The 19,893-nt window shown below is 41.6% G+C and overlaps 1 protein-coding gene across 1 annotated transcript in view; it reads right to left on the minus strand.

The window, feature by feature from the left end:
- SORCS3 (sortilin related VPS10 domain containing receptor 3) overlaps positions 1–19,893 on the minus strand; it is a gene marked incomplete at both ends in the record, with an annotated part of 315,923 nt that overhangs the window by 6,800 nt on the left and 289,230 nt on the right. Inside the window, 6 exons of the mRNA XM_082486568.1 lie at positions 1,115–1,214; positions 3,151–3,282; positions 5,189–5,301; positions 7,983–8,106; positions 12,173–12,306; positions 15,325–15,511. Of these exons, the coding sequence (XP_082342694.1) occupies positions 1,115–1,214; positions 3,151–3,282; positions 5,189–5,301; positions 7,983–8,106; positions 12,173–12,306; positions 15,325–15,511 (790 nt within the window). The remainder of the gene's footprint in view (positions 1–1,114; positions 1,215–3,150; positions 3,283–5,188; positions 5,302–7,982; positions 8,107–12,172; positions 12,307–15,324; positions 15,512–19,893) is intronic.

Genomic DNA, 19,893 nt, shown 5'->3' on the forward strand with positions numbered 1-19,893 from the left:
GCAGCACCCCCACTCAGAAGGATGCGAGAACAGTTGAGCACTGTAAGCTAAACCCGCCCTTTGCAGTGCCTTACCAGAACAAGCCCCGGTTCTGAACCGCAGGCTGCAGATATTTATAACTCAATCCCAGTTTTGCATCTTAATTAATTCCAGCCTACTCCTATTAACATCTGACTCTCATCCCCAAACAATATTCAGAGAGTGAAGGCAAAAAGGCATTACCTGTAGGATAGGTTACAAGCCTTGGTTTAGCCCAGCTCCTGGCTCTCTGAGAGTCTCAGGTAAAAAGAAGCTGAAGTGTATTATCATGGGACAGGAATCCCAGTCTTTCAGAGCGACTATCAGCAATGTCACATGCACAGTATTCCACATTTCAGATGACTGCAAGGGCAGTCATAAAAACCAAGGGCAAAAATAAATCCATCATCTCCTCTGTAGTCATCACTGTCTCAGCAATAGCTGGGAGCTTCACACTAGGCTGGATAAAATTCTCAGCTGTAGCTGAGAGCCTCACACTAGGGTGGTTTAAAGCAAAGGGGGTGATGAAGCTTAAAGCAACTATTCATTACTCTGTGGGAAAATGGAGATAGGTAGCATTGAAATTTAAATAAGTTCTAATTTGTAGAAGTCAATATTCAGGCATGTATTCCCTGTAAGAGGCCTAGATTTTCTTTTCATGAGTACTTTGCCCCTATAAAGCGTCTTGGCTAGTCATAACATTAACAAGCCCTGTGCAATAAGGATTTGATCCAATATCCATGAAAGTTAGTAATACTCCCACTGAATTCCACAGGTGCCCAATGAGGGCTTAATAGAACACCATTCACCCGATTTTCTAAAACACTTGAAAAACATCAATGCACTAGTTAATTAAGCCGTAGGGAAGTCTTAAAAGGTACTTTTAATACTTGTACAAACTGGTGCATGAAGATTCCACTGCTGGGTTCTGTTTTTAAAACTTCCTGCTTCTACCACAGACAATGTCTCAATACAATCAGTCCTACGTATCCCAGTAGCGCATACCAAACTGTGAGTGCTTTGATGTAGACTGGTTCTCCTGGAGTTGTCTGAAGCCTCAAGACAACCACAACCATGCATTTGACTCCACACTCACCTAATGTTAACTGAGTAACATACACAATGACTTCAACACCAGGCTTCAGTTCAAACTGGACCAAGTTCTGGTTGAGAGCGTTAAAAAGGATTTCTACCACCTGAGGAAACAATAAGGGATACAGTAGTTACAATATAGAAGACAGCAAGCTCTGGACCACATTCAGGAATGCCTGTAGCCTATGAAAGGTGACTAACATCTCTTATTGTCTTCAGCAAGAGAAGGGAAGAGAGAGACTTAGGAAGTGGAGAGAAACATGCGCATGGGCTTTAGATGGAACTGAGTGTTATTGCATGCAAATCTCTCTACAGGACTTTTGAGACTCACAGAGTATGTTATTATAACTCTCCTGGGAAGCAAATCCAAGAAAGCAAGTTAGCAATTTTTTTTTTCTTCTTTTTTGGAGGGTGGGGGAGGAGGGAAAAGAACTAAGGATCTTTTCACCTTCCACAATATCCCGTGAGTTCAATCTAATGCACTTGGAAATCAGTGACATATTAGCTTTTCCATCGAAAATGGTGGAACTGAGTTAGGTAGTCCAGCCTAGTAACACTTCTTTATTCACATTGATTCAGAACAATCCTAGTCATGTAGCTCCTGTTTAAATAGGCTGTTGTAGATGAGACAATGCAGTTTTGCAGATTAATGGCAAACTTGCCCTATTTCTCCTTCATTTAGAAGAGGATCCTTGGTTGGGAGCTTACTCATGGCTCAGCAACCCAGCTACGATGTGTTATTTTGTTGCCTCAGAGCATACATATGTGTTGCCTCACATACTTGGCATGTCACACTGGAGCCTGAGTTTGGTAATGCCTGGAGTCCCTAGAGAAGTTCTGATGGTCAGGGCTCAGCTACTGAGTAGTCTTGATGGCTTATTCTCCAGGGCAGAGCTCTTCAAGCAGAAGCCAACAACAGGTGCCAAAATACAACCGAGTAGACCGTCAAATAAAATTAGAGAACTAGATCTTCAGGCCTTATGGGCAGCTAGTCAGAAATCTAATCTGAGATGTCTGCATAATACTGATATACAAAATATCGACAGAACAGCTTGTTTGGAGGGAATTCTAAAATGGGCAGATCCTACTGAACAGGATGGAAATCCCAATAAAATCCCTCCAAAAAGCCTTCCAAATCTTCCCACCACAATGCATCTCTTCTGCTCACTCACCACCACAAATTTCCGAGGCCAACTTCGCTAGCTTCCTAGGACAAATGCACTACTCTGAGGGGACCGACCTTGCTCAGTGGGTGAGAAGAGCTCCCCCAGAATTCAGCAGTCCTCTGAATTATTTAATGTTTGATCACAGAAGAGTTACTCCTCCGAGAGTTACCTGGAGATGGGCTCACACATCGCTTGCACACAGTAAAAACGCTGCATACAAGAACATTAGCTAGAACTAAACAGCCTTTCCAGGAGTACTTCACTCCTTTGCCTTTACAGAGCTGATTTAATCACTTGGTAATGCCAGCATGAAAGCTTCAGCAGACTAGTGCTGTTGTTCCTAGCTCTTCCCCTGTCTGCATATCACTGTTGCTATTCATCACTGTAATTACCTATTTATCTAAATGGATGGATATTGTAACTTCCAAATATAGTTTGCACACGCCTGTTCACTGCTGCAGAAAAAAAGAGGTCTTGTTCCAGTGATATACGAGCTGAAGAGCCTGATTTATTTTTAGTAAACCTCAGTATATTATCTTGCTGCTTTGGCCTCTGTCTATTAGCATTCCTCCAGGGAGTAGAGGGAGTACATATTCAAGGTTCCTTTGGCCGTAACTACTGTAATAAGGACACACGACTGATCTAGGAAGAACCACGGCTGGTAGACTGTGACATATCTCAGTGAGATATTAAAAAGCCTGCTTTTCCTCTGAAAATAATTTTCTTTAATGCCGTAAACTATACTGCCAAAGTCCCAGACGCATCCAGTTCCATCACACTTATTGTAAGTCATTTCCAATGCTGCACAACTTAAGGGGCCCAACTGCAAATGGTATGATAGGAATGAATGTTCCATGAATACTTCTTTCCTTACTTGCTCCAGATCAGCCTCACTGCTTTTCCTCCTCTCTGTTGTGTTTTTATGGGGAAGTATGAAGAGTTCAGCAGAAGTAGGAAGCCCAGGAAATACAGCTACCAAGATCTGTTCATCAGGGATACCAGTCACCTAAAAGAAAAGTAAAAAGGAGGTCTCTGGCTGCTATTCTGTTACTGATGTTTCCATTCACTATGGGAAATTGTGCTCCCATCAAGTTGTTATTTGCCAGTGCCACTGTAGATGCTGCGGTCCTAATGAGCTGTTTTGCCCATTTGGTGGGTCAGAAATAGAGGTTCTGCCAATGATTCACTCTACTCCATTTCTAGAAGTAAATGTAGGCTTGACAACACCTCTGGACCCAAAGATCTCAACCCAAAGTCCAAACCTACTATGTTTCTAGATCTGGATTTTCCATATAATCCTTCTCGCTACAAAAGAATGACCCAAAGTCAGATCCAGAGAGTCTGGCTCAGAGCAACCACTGGTAAGTGTGCAACTAACAGGGCGATATGAAGAAAATTGCCTGCAATCACCTTCTGATATCAGGTTATGGGGATCCACATTTGCCACACATGAATAACAATGTCTCCAGTGGGAGACTTTTTACTACTGGGGCCAATCGGGAGGGCTGTGCTAGCAACTGCTCAGTTTGCTGAACCAAGAGGCAGTTCCACACCTGACTCTCACAGCATGACCTGCCCACTGAGGCTACTGCCCTCTCTCCCCAGATCCAAGCTGTGCCTCCTCAGCAGGGCAGGAAGCCTCTCCTCCCTCAGAAACTCTCTGCTATATGAGGCTAACCCCATTAGCTCCCCAGTCCTAGCCCACCTCGGGTTCCTCGGCCTTATTCCTGAGCTGAAATGTATCAATGGAGCAGCCTGTTCCTCGTGATCCATCCAATAGGCATACACCACAGGCTGCAACCAAATATTCACAAAAGGATATACAAGCCAGCACTTCTACCTGATTTCTACTGCTGTCTGTAACCGTTCATAGTTACAACCTAATTATTTTCTTTTTTCTGCAAGCTTGACTCTGAATACAGTAAAAGGGAACAACAGTTTAAACAAACGAACTTAGTGTTTTCTCAGGATGGGAAAACAATCAAGAAAACTCTTATAAACTGTGAATTTTGAGTGGGCTGCAGAGGAGAAAAGCTGAGCAGGAATGTACTTTCCTGGTAAAAATAATCAGCCTCCATGTTTAAGAACAGCTGTAGCTGAAGCAAAAAAAAAAAATAAAAAAAAACAAAACCAAGATACATTTTTGGCAAAATGTAAAAAACACAAAAGCTTGCCTAAATCTATCTCCTGATTTTACCCAAACCCAAAGTCCCTGTCTATTTGATATTATAAATTATTCTGTCCCCTTTCCTGCAAGAATATGAGTGCTAGTTTACATATTCTAATTAATCCCAAAGGAAGATTTAGTATCTTCCACCCACAGAAGACTCCCTTTGTCCTGTATTTTAAAGGTAAGTTTATTTTCCTTCTGAATCCCCATTTTTTGCCCCAGTTGGAAAGGGAGTAGAGCTTTATAACGTTCACCCATTGCTACACTTAGCTGCATGTGGAACTCCTGACTGAGGATCAGGAAGAGGTAAATATGTCTTCCTCATGCATCCAACATACTACAATGGCTGTCTTCTGGGATGAAGTGGATCAGCTGTTTAACAACACACAGCAACACCACCCAAACATTCGGAGTAGAAAACAGTAGATACTGTAATATCAATTTGGCAAAATAAGAATAATAATGATACTATTACAATCTAGAATTTGTAAAGTCCTCGGGGATATTAAAAGCTAAAAAGCACCACAGAAACATTAATAAAAGTAATTATAGTATTTCCACAAAATTCCCAATATACTTTGCCTCTGTAAAAAAATCCAGCATATTAAGAAGCTTTTTATCGATTTAAAATGATAGCTTCATTACTGCTGTTCTTTCCCATTCTTCTAGGCTAGCATGTTGAAAAAGGGTATGTTTTAACAGCCTAGTGAATGTTAGTACAGACGAGGAAACAGTCGCTCACCTGTGCTAGAGCTCTCTTGATGACTTTGCCAATGTCTTGTCTCCATTCAGGGATGTCAGGGTTATGGTAGTCCAAGTTGGGAGAAAATGACAGGAGCTGAGACTGGAAATACTCTGGAATAGAAAAACAGTATTTATGAGAAGATTAAATGGGCAGTGTTCAGGGTACAGCCAAGGGTGCAGAAGACAACAGGAAGACCATAATGAAATTATCTTAAAGCAGGTGAGAGAGGAAGAAAAAGGGCTGGCTAACACTGAGCCGGACAGAAAGCTTGCGAGGAAAGTATTCTTATAAAGGACATTTTGCCAGCTTGTGGCTTTTCCCAGAAGAAATGGAAGCAAGGATGAGAGAGGTCAGAGGATGCCTTCCCTTCGTGATGCCTCTGGGCTTCATAATTTTGCCACTCAACTTCATGAGATTCTGCTTACAAGGAAGCTGACCAGTAAATAAGGCAGCACCTGGCTGAAATTTGGAAGGTCTGTGCAATTGCGTGCATTGTGCTCTGCAGAACAAACACTTACTGTAAGCAATGTTTTCAAAAGCAGGTATTATCTGTTTGCTCTCCTGGAGGGAAGCCATGAGTGGTTAATACCCCAACAAATCAGAACCCAGTGGTGCTAATGACTGGCTAATCAAGCAATGGCTATTCATGAAACACTTTGAAATTACTTCCTAATTGACTGATTGCAGGGAGCAAGAAAAACTTCCTAGACTTCAAATACAGAACAATTTAATTTTTTCATCAATTCCAACTCTCCCCTCTGGTGTCACCAGAGACCAAGCCTGGAATCCTTATGATAAATGTGCACAACGGATTTGGACCAGTGGGAGGCACAGATCCAGGATGGGAATCATACTCAGATATAAGTTCTCTGGGTAGAAGACTCTCCTTGCTGGTTTTGGAGAGATGCTGTGCCTCACCTTGAAGCACCTGATCTCCAGACACTTAGAATAAGTACCATTAATCATTTGTAAGAAGGTACCAGTTTTAGATCAAGATAAACCAGCAAGAGTATAAATGAGGAAATCCACAGAACAGCAGGGATATGCCAGCACAGCATATATGTTGCATCTTTTGCAAGATCTGTTCTTTCTTTTTAGATAGTGCAGTATACTTTTAAATAAAACAAGCATCAAAGAGAGCGGGGAGACTCTCTCAAGTTCTGAAGGCTTAACCCAGAGCCTGATATATAAAGACTTTGACTTTTTTAATCCTCAGTACCATGTCCAGTTTACTTTTGGAGTAAATTCTGTTCTGTCGAGCACAATTTGAGAAAACCCTGAATAAATCTCTTCCACTGCTGACATCAGAAAGCCATGCCTTCCTGTCTAGAGCCATAATAACTTAGTACAGGACACAGATTAGTACAGCAATTTAGCAGAGCACATGTTTACCAAAGGTGTCACTCATTTAAGTGACTTGAACTGATCACCAGGCTGGGCATCTGGAAGGACTTCTTCCTTAGACCAGGTCCGTCTGCAGAATGGCACTGCATAGGACTATTTGGACATTCCAACTGGATCAATTTCTCTGTGTAATAATGCCCAAAACAATCTTTTAAACAGAACAGCAAAATTCCTTACAAGGTGTTTAAAAACAGAGAGCGAGGAGTGCTCTGTGGGACCTACGAGGACCAAAGATCGAGATCACCTGTGGGGACCCCTCTCAGATACACTTGATTCAGGTTTATTCCAGAAACTAGTGGAAAGATACAAGTTTCCAGAAATAAACATTGCACTTTGCAATGCTCAAAATGATCAAGTAGAGGATTACTTACATTTGCTAATAGCCAGTTTGGGTATTACTAAATCATGTTAACAAATTATTAAAACTCATTGCATTTCACAGCCAGGCAATCAATAAATATCTATTTAGCTGGTTGTTAAATCAGAGCATACAGCTTTCCAGTCACTAGCAGTACATTTATTTATATTTAATTACTGAAACAAGACACACATAGTTCAACTACTCAGCGCAACCCGAGTTGTTTGAAGCCCAGGCCTCTCAATAAAACTTCCTATCTAAAGAAAAGCTTGCCCTCAAATGCTGGATGCCAATAACTGGATAAGGAAAATGAAGACTAGCCCAGGGTGGAAATTATGCTCTGGAGAAATCTCGAAGTCCTGGCCAAAACTGCTGAGAGAGCCCTTCCACTCAGCCTTTATCAAGCCCCAAACAGGGTAAGCTCTGTGGTCTGTCAAAGGGTGCTTTTTGGAGCCCATGACGTGCAGACATGGCAAGAACATACCGAACATTACCCACAGGAAAGTCTAGTGGACATACTCAGATCTCCAGCTGTGGCATGGGAGATAGGCAGAGATACAAACAACAGAATCATTTCTGCCACCAGTTTTCCAGACACCTCCAGACCCCTGCCGTTTATACAGTCACTGTATGAAGAGAAACACCAGCTGTATTCAGACCACCTTAATGATGCACTATGACTACTTCTTTCCACAGCTAGGAAGCAGAAGGAAGGTCACTCTGTCTACAGGTCTAAGGGTTTTTTCTTTTGGGAGTTCCCAGTCAGGGTGTACAGACAGCTCAAGAGGCAAAGGAGACACCAGCCACTTTACGACAGGGCTGAGCTCACAGAGTTGGCTCGCTGCCCCATCCAATTCACTTCTGTATTTTGTGATCGTGACACATCTGAGCTACCCTGTTTACAGTTTGTCTTCTGAGGTTCCTCCAGGCACTAGGGAGTTCACAGAGTTCATTTCGGTTCAGCAGCGACTGCTTGTTCTGCACCTCTAGATACCCCCCTGAGATCCGATTGTAAAAGGCTGAGGTTACCGTGCACTGCGATCTCCTTGGTGTCTTGGATGAGGATACTGCCAGCAGCAACTTGCACAGTGACGGTGTTCATCCCCTCCACAGCAAAGATGTATGAGATGCTGCTTTCCAAGGTGATGAGGGGCTGCAAGAGGTAAACACAGATGGCGATATCAAAATCAGGGTGAGATTAACTCAGGACCACAACATGCACCTGACTAATCCACCAGGCCATGATGTTCTTCTCCTTGATACAGGGATGGTGCTCTGAGCTTGCATGTCCTGCTAAGACCTGCATGTGGCCCAAACACCACCCAGCGAAAACTGTCCCACAGGCAAATGTTTATCTCACTTCAGTAAATGCTCCCTGAAATATTATTCCACTGAACTGCAACCCATTATGCTACGAACACCTCAGTAGAGCACAGTCAGCAATTGCAGAATTAGCGCTGCAGAAAGCAGTGTTGGACAGACACACACGCACGCACACTCAGCACAGTTGCTGTATCAGCTGTACAAAACACAGGGTCCAGCTCAAACCAGCATTGAACGTAAACCGAAGATGCAGATGCTTTTTCAGACAATCCATATTGTTCAGATTCAGGGCCAGCCCGTGCTCTTAGGAGCACAAAGCCATCCATCTATCTCAGAGCAACCCTGCTCAGGTCAGACCGAGGGCACCCAGCATTGCCCTGTCCGTGCTTCAGCCTGTAAGCCAGCTCCAACCATAAGCTGGCGAAGCACGCTAACAAGGCTGAAAGCATGGCGTAATACCTGCTGACAGTGCCATCTGAATGTGACTGAATGGTTTCCAGAGTAAAGTTGGCCTGAATTTAGCCAGCTCAGAGCCCTAGCAGAGAGGGCTGACATTATCTGCACCTTCTCAAACAAAAATGACCTCGATAGCACTACAGCTCTCCTCTTTGCGCAGGAAACTCTTGCACCGATGCACATCTAGATGAGAAAAGTGCACCATGTCTGGGAAAAGAGATTTGTATATTGAAAATCAAAGGTCCAACCCTCGCAGTGCCGTGGATTTGACAGCTGGTCTATAGACACACCTCTCGGTTTAGATTAAACCATTTAAAGTGAAATAATGACACTAGCTTCCATTGCAAAAGCACACAGAGGTCTAAGAGCGCAGATAAAGCCATCGTACCATTGCTATTGTCCCTTCGCTACACTGCCAGTGTGTTTCCAGAGGAAACCCCCTAAACATTCACCTTCCAGTTCTTACACTCCATCCCACCAGACTGACAACCTGCCTGTCTTTCACAACAGTGGCCATATATGCCATTTTCATAGCCAAATCAAAATTTCCACTAGCATAGGCCAGACTGGCAAACACATTTCCCTCCCTGCAGAATGCCACCTTCCTTTGGACCCCCAAACCCGTGAGCTGAAAAAGCAGTAGAAAAAAAAATAAACCTGTTTGATCCCATGGGACTCACAGACCGAGTCAACAAGGCTGCCAGCTTGTGCTAGCCCTGGAGGCACAGCTAACATATACTTCGATATACGCACATCCTCGACAAGTAGAATTGCCCTATATCAAACTGCAGCGATATCAGCACTCTTCCTAGATGTTAAAGGTTGTAATTCTGTGCAAAGGCAGATGAGAGGAACCAATCTGGCCTTTAAAATTACAATTGTTCCTTTTTTCTATGAGTGTATGCTGGACATCCCATTATCATGGATGATTTCACCTCCATCATGGAATTTTAACATTCAGCCAACTCCTTAATTTTAATTCAAGCACCAAGACCTGGAAACTAACTCTAAATTAAATCAAGTAGTTTAAGGTTCATTTCCTCAAACCTATTAGACAGCTGGACACATTTATTAAACTGGACCTGTGTTAATCCAAACAAATTGGCCTTTGGGTATACTGCAAAAATTAGCACAGTAGAAATTCAGTGCAATGGTTCCAGCAGGGTGGGGAGGGCAGCAGAAGAGCCTCAGCCAGGTCACTTGACTCTAAGACAACATTCGCCTGTGCAACGGCACAGAGTACCTTAGTGAGACTGCACAGTGATAGAAGACATATCTGGTTCTGCCCAGGATGCCTATGGGCTGAACAGGAAAAGACGCTGCAAACCATCAGCATGGAACAAGAATACATCACCTAACAATACCAGTCACTACGCACAATATTACACTCCTCATCCTTTAATTCACACACAAATCAGTATCCCCATCTTCCACCTGTACTTAGAGCACTACAGTTTGCCCATGGGTGGGCACAGAGAAGGGTCTGATATGTACATTGAACATCCCAGAAGAAATTTTGATGTGATGGAGACTGTTGTCCTGAGAAAAAAAACAAAGGTGGCTGCTACTCTTATGGCTATATCCTTTGCCATACTTCTGTCAGAGTTGAAGTACATTTCATGAGGTAGCTGGAGATAATGCTTTGCAAAGGATGAAAAGTGCTTTGGGTCTTTGACTTGGCCACAGGTAAGTGGCACCGTCTTTACTAATCCACACCTCAATGTATTTCAGCAACATGTAGAATCACCCCAAGGTGTCATAAGGATCAGCTACTCCATGTGCAGCTATGTCCAAAGCATCCCATCCCAACCACATCCATATCTGCTTGTACTCTGTTGCCTACGGGTCTGAAGTTTAAGCTAGAAGATAAAACAGGTAACAGATCATATTACAACCCAGATGTGAGCACCGTGAGAGCTGCATGGAAATCTTCAGCAAACACCACTGCTTTGCTCTACCTTTTCTAGATTACATTTTATTTCAAAACATGTTTTTTAAGGCCCTATTCAGGATCAACTTCTGTATTAAGGACAAGAACAATGGCAGGAAAACTCTGACACCTGGGTACACTGGAGGGCTTAAGCAGATGATCAAGTTACCAGTACCTAAATCGTCTCAGATGTACTTTAATGGCTGTCTGTGTGTGAGCACCAAGCCAAAAATATCTGAACTGTAATGTGATTTTGCATCCCTCTTTCAGTGCGGTATAAACTACGTGGAATTACCTGGTACTCGTCATGGACCAGATGTGTGTATGTGGGCGGTTGCCGCAGCCCGGCTAGGGCACAGCAACTTGCCAAGTTACAGTAAGTGGGTTTCCTTCCTGAGCTCTTCCGCTGCCTCAATTACGCTTCCACAAAAATAGGTGAGTTCTTACAGTAAGCTTCCTAACTTGATGTAAAATCCCAGTAGACACAGCATTTACCATTTTTTTCCCCCTCCTGCTACTGTTGGTAGCTACCATAAGAAGTTAAAATGCAAGCAGCCTTGTCAAAGAGAAAATAAAATACTTGTGGGGCTGCTATTTTTATCTCAAGTTCCACATTTCATGTAAAATCCCCATTTTTTTTCTGCTGTGATCTCACCTCAGTGCACACCTTCAACTGCAACTCAATAATATAGGCAATGATGTGACTTAAACTGCTTTTATAAATAACAGCAGACGGTACATTGCAAAATTACCAGCTGTACATTCCACAACTGGAATAATGGAGGATAGTGCCTGCGTGTCAGCTGTCTCGCTCCTAAAGCCTACAATAAAACCTGTAGCTAATAAGAAATCCTGCTCTCTCCGCTTGAAAGCACGACTGCAACTTGTAGTTTCGTTCACTTTAATTATTGATAAAAAAGCTCTTTATAGTAAGTTTTTGTCAATCATTTGAAAATTCACTACAAAGGAGTCTCTAATATATCTCTAATATATCCAAGACTGTCAACAATAGTCACGGATGGACACAAACAATTCATGGAGGGTCCAGCTTGAAATTCTAGATACAATTGGTTATTTGAACACCAACAGCTTTAAAGTATTGTGTTGGAATCAAGCATTATATACTGCATACTGGTACATAATGGAAACCCCCGTGGTTATTTGAACACCAGCAGTCTTTAAACACTGTGTTGAAAGCCAGTGTTATCCCATATATAGTGGTATACAATTCAGTTAAGTTGCAAGCGAACGCTGGTAATAACAGTGGTCTTCAAAGCTCAGTAGGGCTGATAACAACCAGATGTAAAAAAGTAATGACTCCTAAGAACAACACGAGAGAGGAGGAAATAAACTCACAAAAGTTGAAGTTCAGATAATGACAACCCTTTTTAGACAAAGAAAAAAACTAAAACACAAACCAAGCAAAGGCAAGTTTTTATTAGGGCTGAGAGAGTTCCCTGTCTGGTGCAAGAAGCTTCGGAAGTAAGAAGGAACCAAAGGGCAGCTGTACCTTGGTGCTGTTGCCGAACCACCAGAAGTAGGTAAGTGTGCCTGCCTGGCTGGGCCAAACTACTGCAGTAAGGTTGACATCTTTATTTCTGATGGCGACAAAGGGGACGCTCAGATGGACGTGCTCCACTGGACCTGTGGGAAGAAACAGTTCATTATGAGAGGCTTTGTGTTAAATCCTCCCTGCGCAGTCGTGAACAGCAAAGGATCTTTCCTTTAAATAAATCAAATGTCTTATGTCAGCAGTGAGGCTCTGTTATAGCAATGCAAGATAATTTCAGCAGTCAATAAGCAACAGAAAAAGATATCAGATTAATAAACATAAAAACGTACGTTTTTCCTCCTCACTCTTAATTCTAGGGAAGCCAGAAATGCACAATTTCCACAGTGCTAATTTCAGACGGGGTCAGCACCATGTTTAGAAGAATTTTTTAAGTGCAGTTTGAGGGAGAGCTATGAACTGTCTTTGCACTGGATAGGGCAAGCTGCTATTTAAAGAAAGCTGGAGGGATAGGACACAAGAGACAAAGAAGGTGTTTTCTTGAAAATATATCCACTGAGCTACTAAGATTTGTGGGAAAATCATTTTAACCAAGATGGCTTAAACCTGATTATATATGAGGCATTTGTGACTTGATTAAATGCACTCTGACTGTTTTTTAGAAGGTCTCCAAAAGAAAGACTCATGATTTTGGAAATGTTTGGTATCTTTTTGACTTTGGCCTGACCTTGAGAAGTCTTTAGGGAATCAGTTACCACTAGCAAAAAGTCAGGAACTACTTGAAAAATGTGTGCATTGGCACAAAGGAGCACTTAACTGTCAGAAGAACTTGTTTCTGAAAGAATAAAGAACAAAATATCGATGCAAAGTTGTGTCTAATAAACACAAATATCCAGAATGAGTTCAGTGTATGAAGTCCAGAACCAAGAAGCCAGTTCCTCTCCAGAAAAAACAACATGTGTAAAAAAATACTGAGGTTTTGTCTGCTAGTTTGTTTAAAGCTTTTACTATCTCCATTGTTTTCCTTCTTGTTTAATTTTTTTTTTTTTACTGGTACTGTATTTCAACTGATAACTGCTGCACATCAGACAGTGTTACTGAGTCTTTCTGGATGGTACTTTTTAAAACACAGCAAACTGATAGACTGTGGGATCACTGTGAGAAGGAAAGGATGAAATAAGATAGACGTGAGATTTTATTTTCGTAAGACATTAATTCTGGGAAGCAGGAAATCTGCTGATTTTAACTTAGACGATCTTCTTGTCTTACCTCTCAGTTCTTCAAGCATGAAAGGGGGACATTAATCACTTCTCCACCTACTTGGTTTACAAGGATTTCGGAGAGCAAGAGCTGTTCTTTTACCACTGGAACACACAGCTCTGAGCACAATGGGACACTATTATTGCTTTTGGCTCCTTAAAACTTGTTCTTTTTTTTTCCCCCCTCCTTTCACAAGGGCTCTCTATCAGCAAGTCACTCCTGAACTCTGCCCATAGCAAGTGCTCTGAGTTCCCAAGAATAGCAGGTTCCCCCAAATATTTTGTGGCAGTGCATGTAAGAGGAAAAACACTAATAGCTTCAATTCCTTTAAAGGAAGAGATGAACAGCTTGACAGTAGATTCCAGAAAGGTGAAAAGTTGACTGACTTCTGATAAAGCTGCAGGGTAGAAAACTGCTGTTGCTTGAGACCAAGCAGCTTCTTTCTTCTTTTTTTTTTTTTTTTTTTTTTCAGCACAGGATTCCAGCACCAGACAGACCATATAATAAGGATGATTTATACAGCAGGCATTTTTCTCTGTACATTTGAGCTTCAAGGACAAACGTCCTATATTGACTGGCACATCCAAATACATTACAAGTCTGGTACTGAGGTATCGTCTTATTTCAGTGTTAGCATGAATGTAAACACTTGCAAAATATTTCCCTACAGATAACGATAATAAATTGGCCACCTAAGAACGACATAAAAGTCAAAAGAGAGATCTGAGAGGCTGAGGAAGAAGAGGGTAGAGTAGCACAACCAGGCCAAGCAACTGCCCCTCGTTGCATTCTGGTCTAAAATCCTCAGCATGAAAAAGCAGCTCCTATGAGAAAAATCAGATAATCCATACAAAGCTGGTTGTTATTATCACGTAACCATCACTTTTGTCAGCTAATGGCCCAAGGTGAAGGAAAAAACAGTTAATGCTCTAATAACAGGTTGTTAAATGCAGCCATGATTGACTTTGAGGGAATTATGAGCATAATAAAAGCTTCAAGGAACATTTATTCCTTCACACAGGGAGCTTGAAATTAAAAAGAAGAAAAAAGTTCTTGAGTTTTGGAAATTTCTAACTTGCTTCCTTCCAGCAGAAAAACTCAAGTAAAAGATAGACAGACCAGAAGACATTCTGACAGGCTAAGGGGGAAGACAGACGTGACTGTGAACACCACTAGGGGCAAAAGTGATGAGGTACATCTGAACACAGATGACACTTTCTGCACAGGAGATCTAGTAGTCTGAGAGCAGGAAAAAGAACTGGCACCTTCCTGGTCTCATCCTGCATTCCACACCCTCCGCTCTCTCCTGTGGCTTTGAGAAAGCCAGCTGGGGGTTTCTGCTCACGTGCCACGTGGAGAGAAATTGCATTGATCTACCAACCAGGAGGAATAAGTCAGGGATGCATGTGAAACTTGAAATATGAAAAATAGCACATTAACCTGCAGTACATTCATGTCCCAGAAGGTATGCTCAGCATAATGCTTTTCTTTTATTTAGTAAGCACGGTAAACTCCCAAACTGAATAACTGACTCAAAATTTAGTAGATTAATGTAAATCTCTTGGTATTAGAAGCGTATTGAAAACACACATTTGGACTTTGTTTCATACGGTGTTTGGTCTCTGACCCTTTCAGAAAGGCCAAGAAACAGTCAAACTTTTCTATCCGTGAGGACTGCAAATAAACTTGTGTTAAAAGAAATTTCTCTTCCTCTTCATTCAATAAAGTTTACTTAACAAGATAGAAAATTGTCTAAAACTCCAAGCCTTTGGAAGAGCATGAGCTGCACATGATGGTGCATTTGGATGTATTCTTAGGCCCCAGTGAAGTTGCAGGGATTTTCAGTGAGGTCAGGTTTTCACCCAAGGAATTTAGGAACTGGAAGTACTTACAGACCACATGCAGGAAGAGGACAGCAGTGTCAGAGCCCAGGCTGTTCTCTGCATATGCCGTCACCTGAAAGATTCCAGCACTCTTATACACATGCCGGATGCCATCCTCAACAGGGCTGAAATTAGCATAGGATACTGCAATGCCATCTCCAAAATCAAGCTGTATGTTTGTCCTTTGGAGATCGCCCTGCAACAGAGAAGGTTGGATTAGGAAACTGGGCTGATAAGAGTGATTTATATTACCTTCCATCCCACTTCTCAGTTCCATTTCATTAGCATGGACACAAAGTCGGAACTTTACCAAAAAAGCCTAGCTTTGTTCTGTCAGTCCCCAAAGTGGCCAGACTCAAATCAACACTAGGTAATTATAAACAAGCAATGCTTAGAATAGCTCAATATTTATACCTGTAAAGAGATGTTATTCCCCCATCTTGGGTTTAGAGATTTCAGGAGAGCAGACGTTATATATCAAGGGGAACATATTTGAATCATCTCATGCAATGCGTGGTTGGGGTTTATGTGTGGCCAGGGCTTTGCACAGCCTTTCGTTGAACGGGTGGTGTCCAACAAGTACCTCCATCAGAGGCAATGAAACGGAAGGCACTACACTGATGATAGGCTTAATGTTAATTGGAGAACAATTCCCATGTGCACACAAGAGCATCGGGAGCACTCTGGAGATAGGAGAATGGTTGAAGTGGCTCTCCAATATGTTCCAAAGAAACAGAACCTAGTCACTGAGATGCTGTAAATCTAATCTAAGCTAGTTTTCCAGGCTTCCTGTATAGTCAATGAAAGAGAGAGAAAGACAGACAGCAAGAGACCAACCCATCCCATCCTAAGATAACTGAGACAGGTGACATGAATCATCTCCTGCAAATATCCATTTCTGTACCCTGATGATAGAGAGTCTAGGTGACTAGTTTCAGCTAGACATATAACTTCATGATGGCTGAAATCATACAGGTTGAGTGCATACCAAGGACTGACAGCTTTTGTGTAATGTCAGTCAGCACAGACATAGGGCCTGCATACACAAGAGAACAAAGTAGTTGATGACAAAATCCCTTCTAGGATTACTGTCAATGACAGCTATTAAACAAAGGAGGGAACAACAGACAAGAGATTCCAGCATTGCAGGTATTGTCTAGAGGCAGCAGCTGCACTATTTTAATTTAAATCACGCTTTAAACCACTGTAGTCCAACTGTAGAAATATCGGTTATTTCAGTTTCTCGGAGCCTTACTTTATACTTGTCCCCAGCTGACTAAAAGTAACACCAAACAAGGCTAATTTAAACACAGCTAAAGCCCACTGCAGTGATTTCACTAAACTGAAATAAAACTACACCTCAGATTAAATCTCTGTAGCTTGTTGCATATATATAAGATGTGTTGGCCCAAGCAATTTCCTTTCATGAAAGGTCTCCGCTGCATTCAGTATGGGTGAAGAAGATATCACTACCTTTTGGAGATGCTCCTAGTCCAAAACTGAAACCAATCCCCAGATATATTGAGGATAAGAGTTAAAAAAATAAAAATAAAAAAAAAGAGTTAAAAAAAAAATTTCACATGTGAATATGCCTTGAGTGTATACTTGGAGTCTTCAGGTACACGCCCTTATAACCCGGTTATTACATGTAGTTCTTGAAACATGGATATTTGGTTATATATATTAGATCTCTCTTCTTCCTTGCTCCATTATTCCTATTCCACAGGACTCAGGAGAGTTTTGTTTATTGACTTGATCAGGGCACAACTTTCACCTCTGTCCTACTAGGACATTAAAAATATGGTATAAAACAAAAAGGAAACATAAGTGATAGTGATACTAAAACCTATCTATAATATTGAGTAGCCAATAACATCGCTTTGACAGAGAGTTTTTTAAGTCACTCTAAAAAATTCTCATGCAGGGGCAAAATTAGACTCTTGGGATATTCACTTATTTAATAGAAAGGCTCCCACAGCTTGTTATATCTTTCAAACCCACTTCTCAAGGGAATGTGCTAAGACGATGAGTCAATCTCATATGGAAGACACTGAATAGAGGATAAAAATTTGATCTGGGATGGATTCATCACCGGTGACCTCAGGCTGAAATCTCTTGCACCCATCACAGCGGCTCCTCTCTCACGCCTTACAATTCTCTTTTCTATTTCCTCCTTGCTTCTCCAGTATGATTCTATCTGAAATGGGGAGGTTTGAAGTGGAGAAGCAGGAACAGACTTTTCAGGACTAAATGGTAGCAGATGATCTTTCCACCCAATTATGAGAGTTGGGTCTTCAATGCAAAGCCTGCTCATCACACAAATCATGTTTCCTTTCTCCTTTTCATACCTTTGCATCCAGTATATAAAATACTAAACCAAGTGTGCTAGCCCCATACATGATGTCAGATATCCTGGAGTTTATGAATATAAATTAAAATAGAAATGAAGTGGAGGCATTTCAAATGGAAAAAAATCATGGCTCTCCATATATATTCAAAAGGCACATTTTATTGCCTTAAGCCCCGTAAACTACCAAAAGGGAATGAGCTAAGGGCTGTCATGAAGACTGGAACTCTGCATACTGAAATCAGTGATCAGGCAAAAGAGTAGCAGAATGGGTGGAGAGGAGTATTGCTGTGGAACAGCCCTGCAAAATCATATCCCCATCAAGACTAGCCTGGAAAAGTTGTCCTGCCTGGAAGCCACAGGACCAAAGTGACAAAAACTGTAGAGACAGAATAGTGGTTGAAATTTTGGCCTTCTGAAGTGAAGAGCCAAACCCTCACTGATTTCAGGAGGGCTATATTTCATGCAACATACGCTTGGGGCGTGGGGGAGTGGAGTGTATATACATGATCTATTTTGGTTTTTCTAAGGAATCTCTCAAACAGTTTGCATAAAAATATGACATGGATGTGCCTATTTCTTTCTATAAACACAGCTTAGCAATCTTCTAGCAGATGCGTAGAGCTCCAATACTTGCTCAGGTTTGTTCTTTGAATAGTAACTGCTTTGCCTTCTCAGCTCTCTTGAAATTACAACCCTGTTACAAAGCCTTACCATCACCTTCTAATTACTGAAAGAAAGAAGCTGTGAGATGGCATAAACAGAAGAAAAGGGAACAGAACAGTTCAGTAACTGGACTTGCCACATAAACAACCGTTTAGGCCTGAGGGGGGTTTATGTACCTTTCAGAGGGGAGATGGGGATGCACGGAAAAGACCAGGTGCAAAACCAGATTCATAGATCTGGTCAAGAACACAACTCCATACAACAGCAATTTGGCAGCCTATTATTTCTTTGTGGTCAAATTCAACATTGGATTAAAAAAACAGGTTAAAAAAAAAAGGTTCTTATCGCCTGATCCTCCCTTGCATGTTTACATAGACCAAGTCACAAGTCCAGCACCGTATTTCTAAAAACAGCAAAATCATCCGCCACCCTGCATTTCTTTCTCCATTGTCATTGCCACGCACGTAATCTGAGTTACCACTGTGAACAACACTAAAGCTAAATCTATAAATTCTGAGAAATTAAGTTTACAATTAACCGTGATAAAGTCCTCATTTACCATTGGACAGCATAAAGGTCAGTCACATCAATATATTGAGAATGTGCCCTAGAAGGTAGAAAGGAACTGATGGCAAATCATAAAGTTGCTGACCAGGGTTGGTCTGAAACAGTAGGAAGGCTGAATGGAGACCACACAGATGTATCCATAGGAGGGCTTGTCAGACTGCTGTTTGGCTCAGAAAGTGAGAGTGGACGTAGGTGCAAAACAACGCACCAGGAAACAGACTGATCAAAGAAGGTGGAGAAAGGAAGGAATGAATCTGTATGACAGCAAGGTATGTAATGATGAAGACTTCTACAGAAATAATTTCTTCCAACCAACAAGGAATACTTTGATGACAATTCCTTTGTCTCAGGTTCACATCGAAATACTGGAATGATTTTGCCCAGAATCTGAGTGTTCTTTATTTTTTTCCTCTTAAAATGTCTGTTCTTTTAAGGAACAAATTGAACACACAACTCTCTGTGGAATAAGCTGTTCTCCCACAAAGACATGTTCTTCAAAACCCTCTTCCCTCAGAAAAAAAATTGTTTCAATGAAATGTTTTTCTAACTATCCTTATTTCTCAACAAAGGACACAGAGTGAACGCCCTCACATATTTATTCAGCTGCCTCTTCAATCTCTAAGGCCTTGTAAAGACTCCACTCTTCAGCTACCTTGACTGCTGCCTTATTCCCCATCTGTTTATCATTCTTTCTATGCAGCAGTTCCGCTTGAGTTCCTTAATAAATTACTACTAGATTCCTAATTTTTAGATTATGTCTGTTCTTTTCTGAACTCCCACTCACAGTGTCTATACAAATCGTCTTACCATGTCAAGTCTGCAGAATATAAAAGAATCACCCAGGTAGACAAGAAATCCCCTTTGTATAAAAGCAGAGCATGCATGAACCTCTGAGGAAGCATGTAAAAAGGCCCTGTCAGATTAGTGTGGCCCCAATGAAACATTTAGGTACTGCATAAGAATTTAAATTAATAGAAGCGCGTGTGTTTAAAAAATAC

The sequence above is a fragment of the Vanellus vanellus genome, assembly GCF_965231255.1.
Source record: "Vanellus vanellus genome assembly, chromosome: 7".
Classification (NCBI taxonomy): domain Eukaryota; kingdom Metazoa; phylum Chordata; class Aves; order Charadriiformes; family Charadriidae; genus Vanellus; species Vanellus vanellus.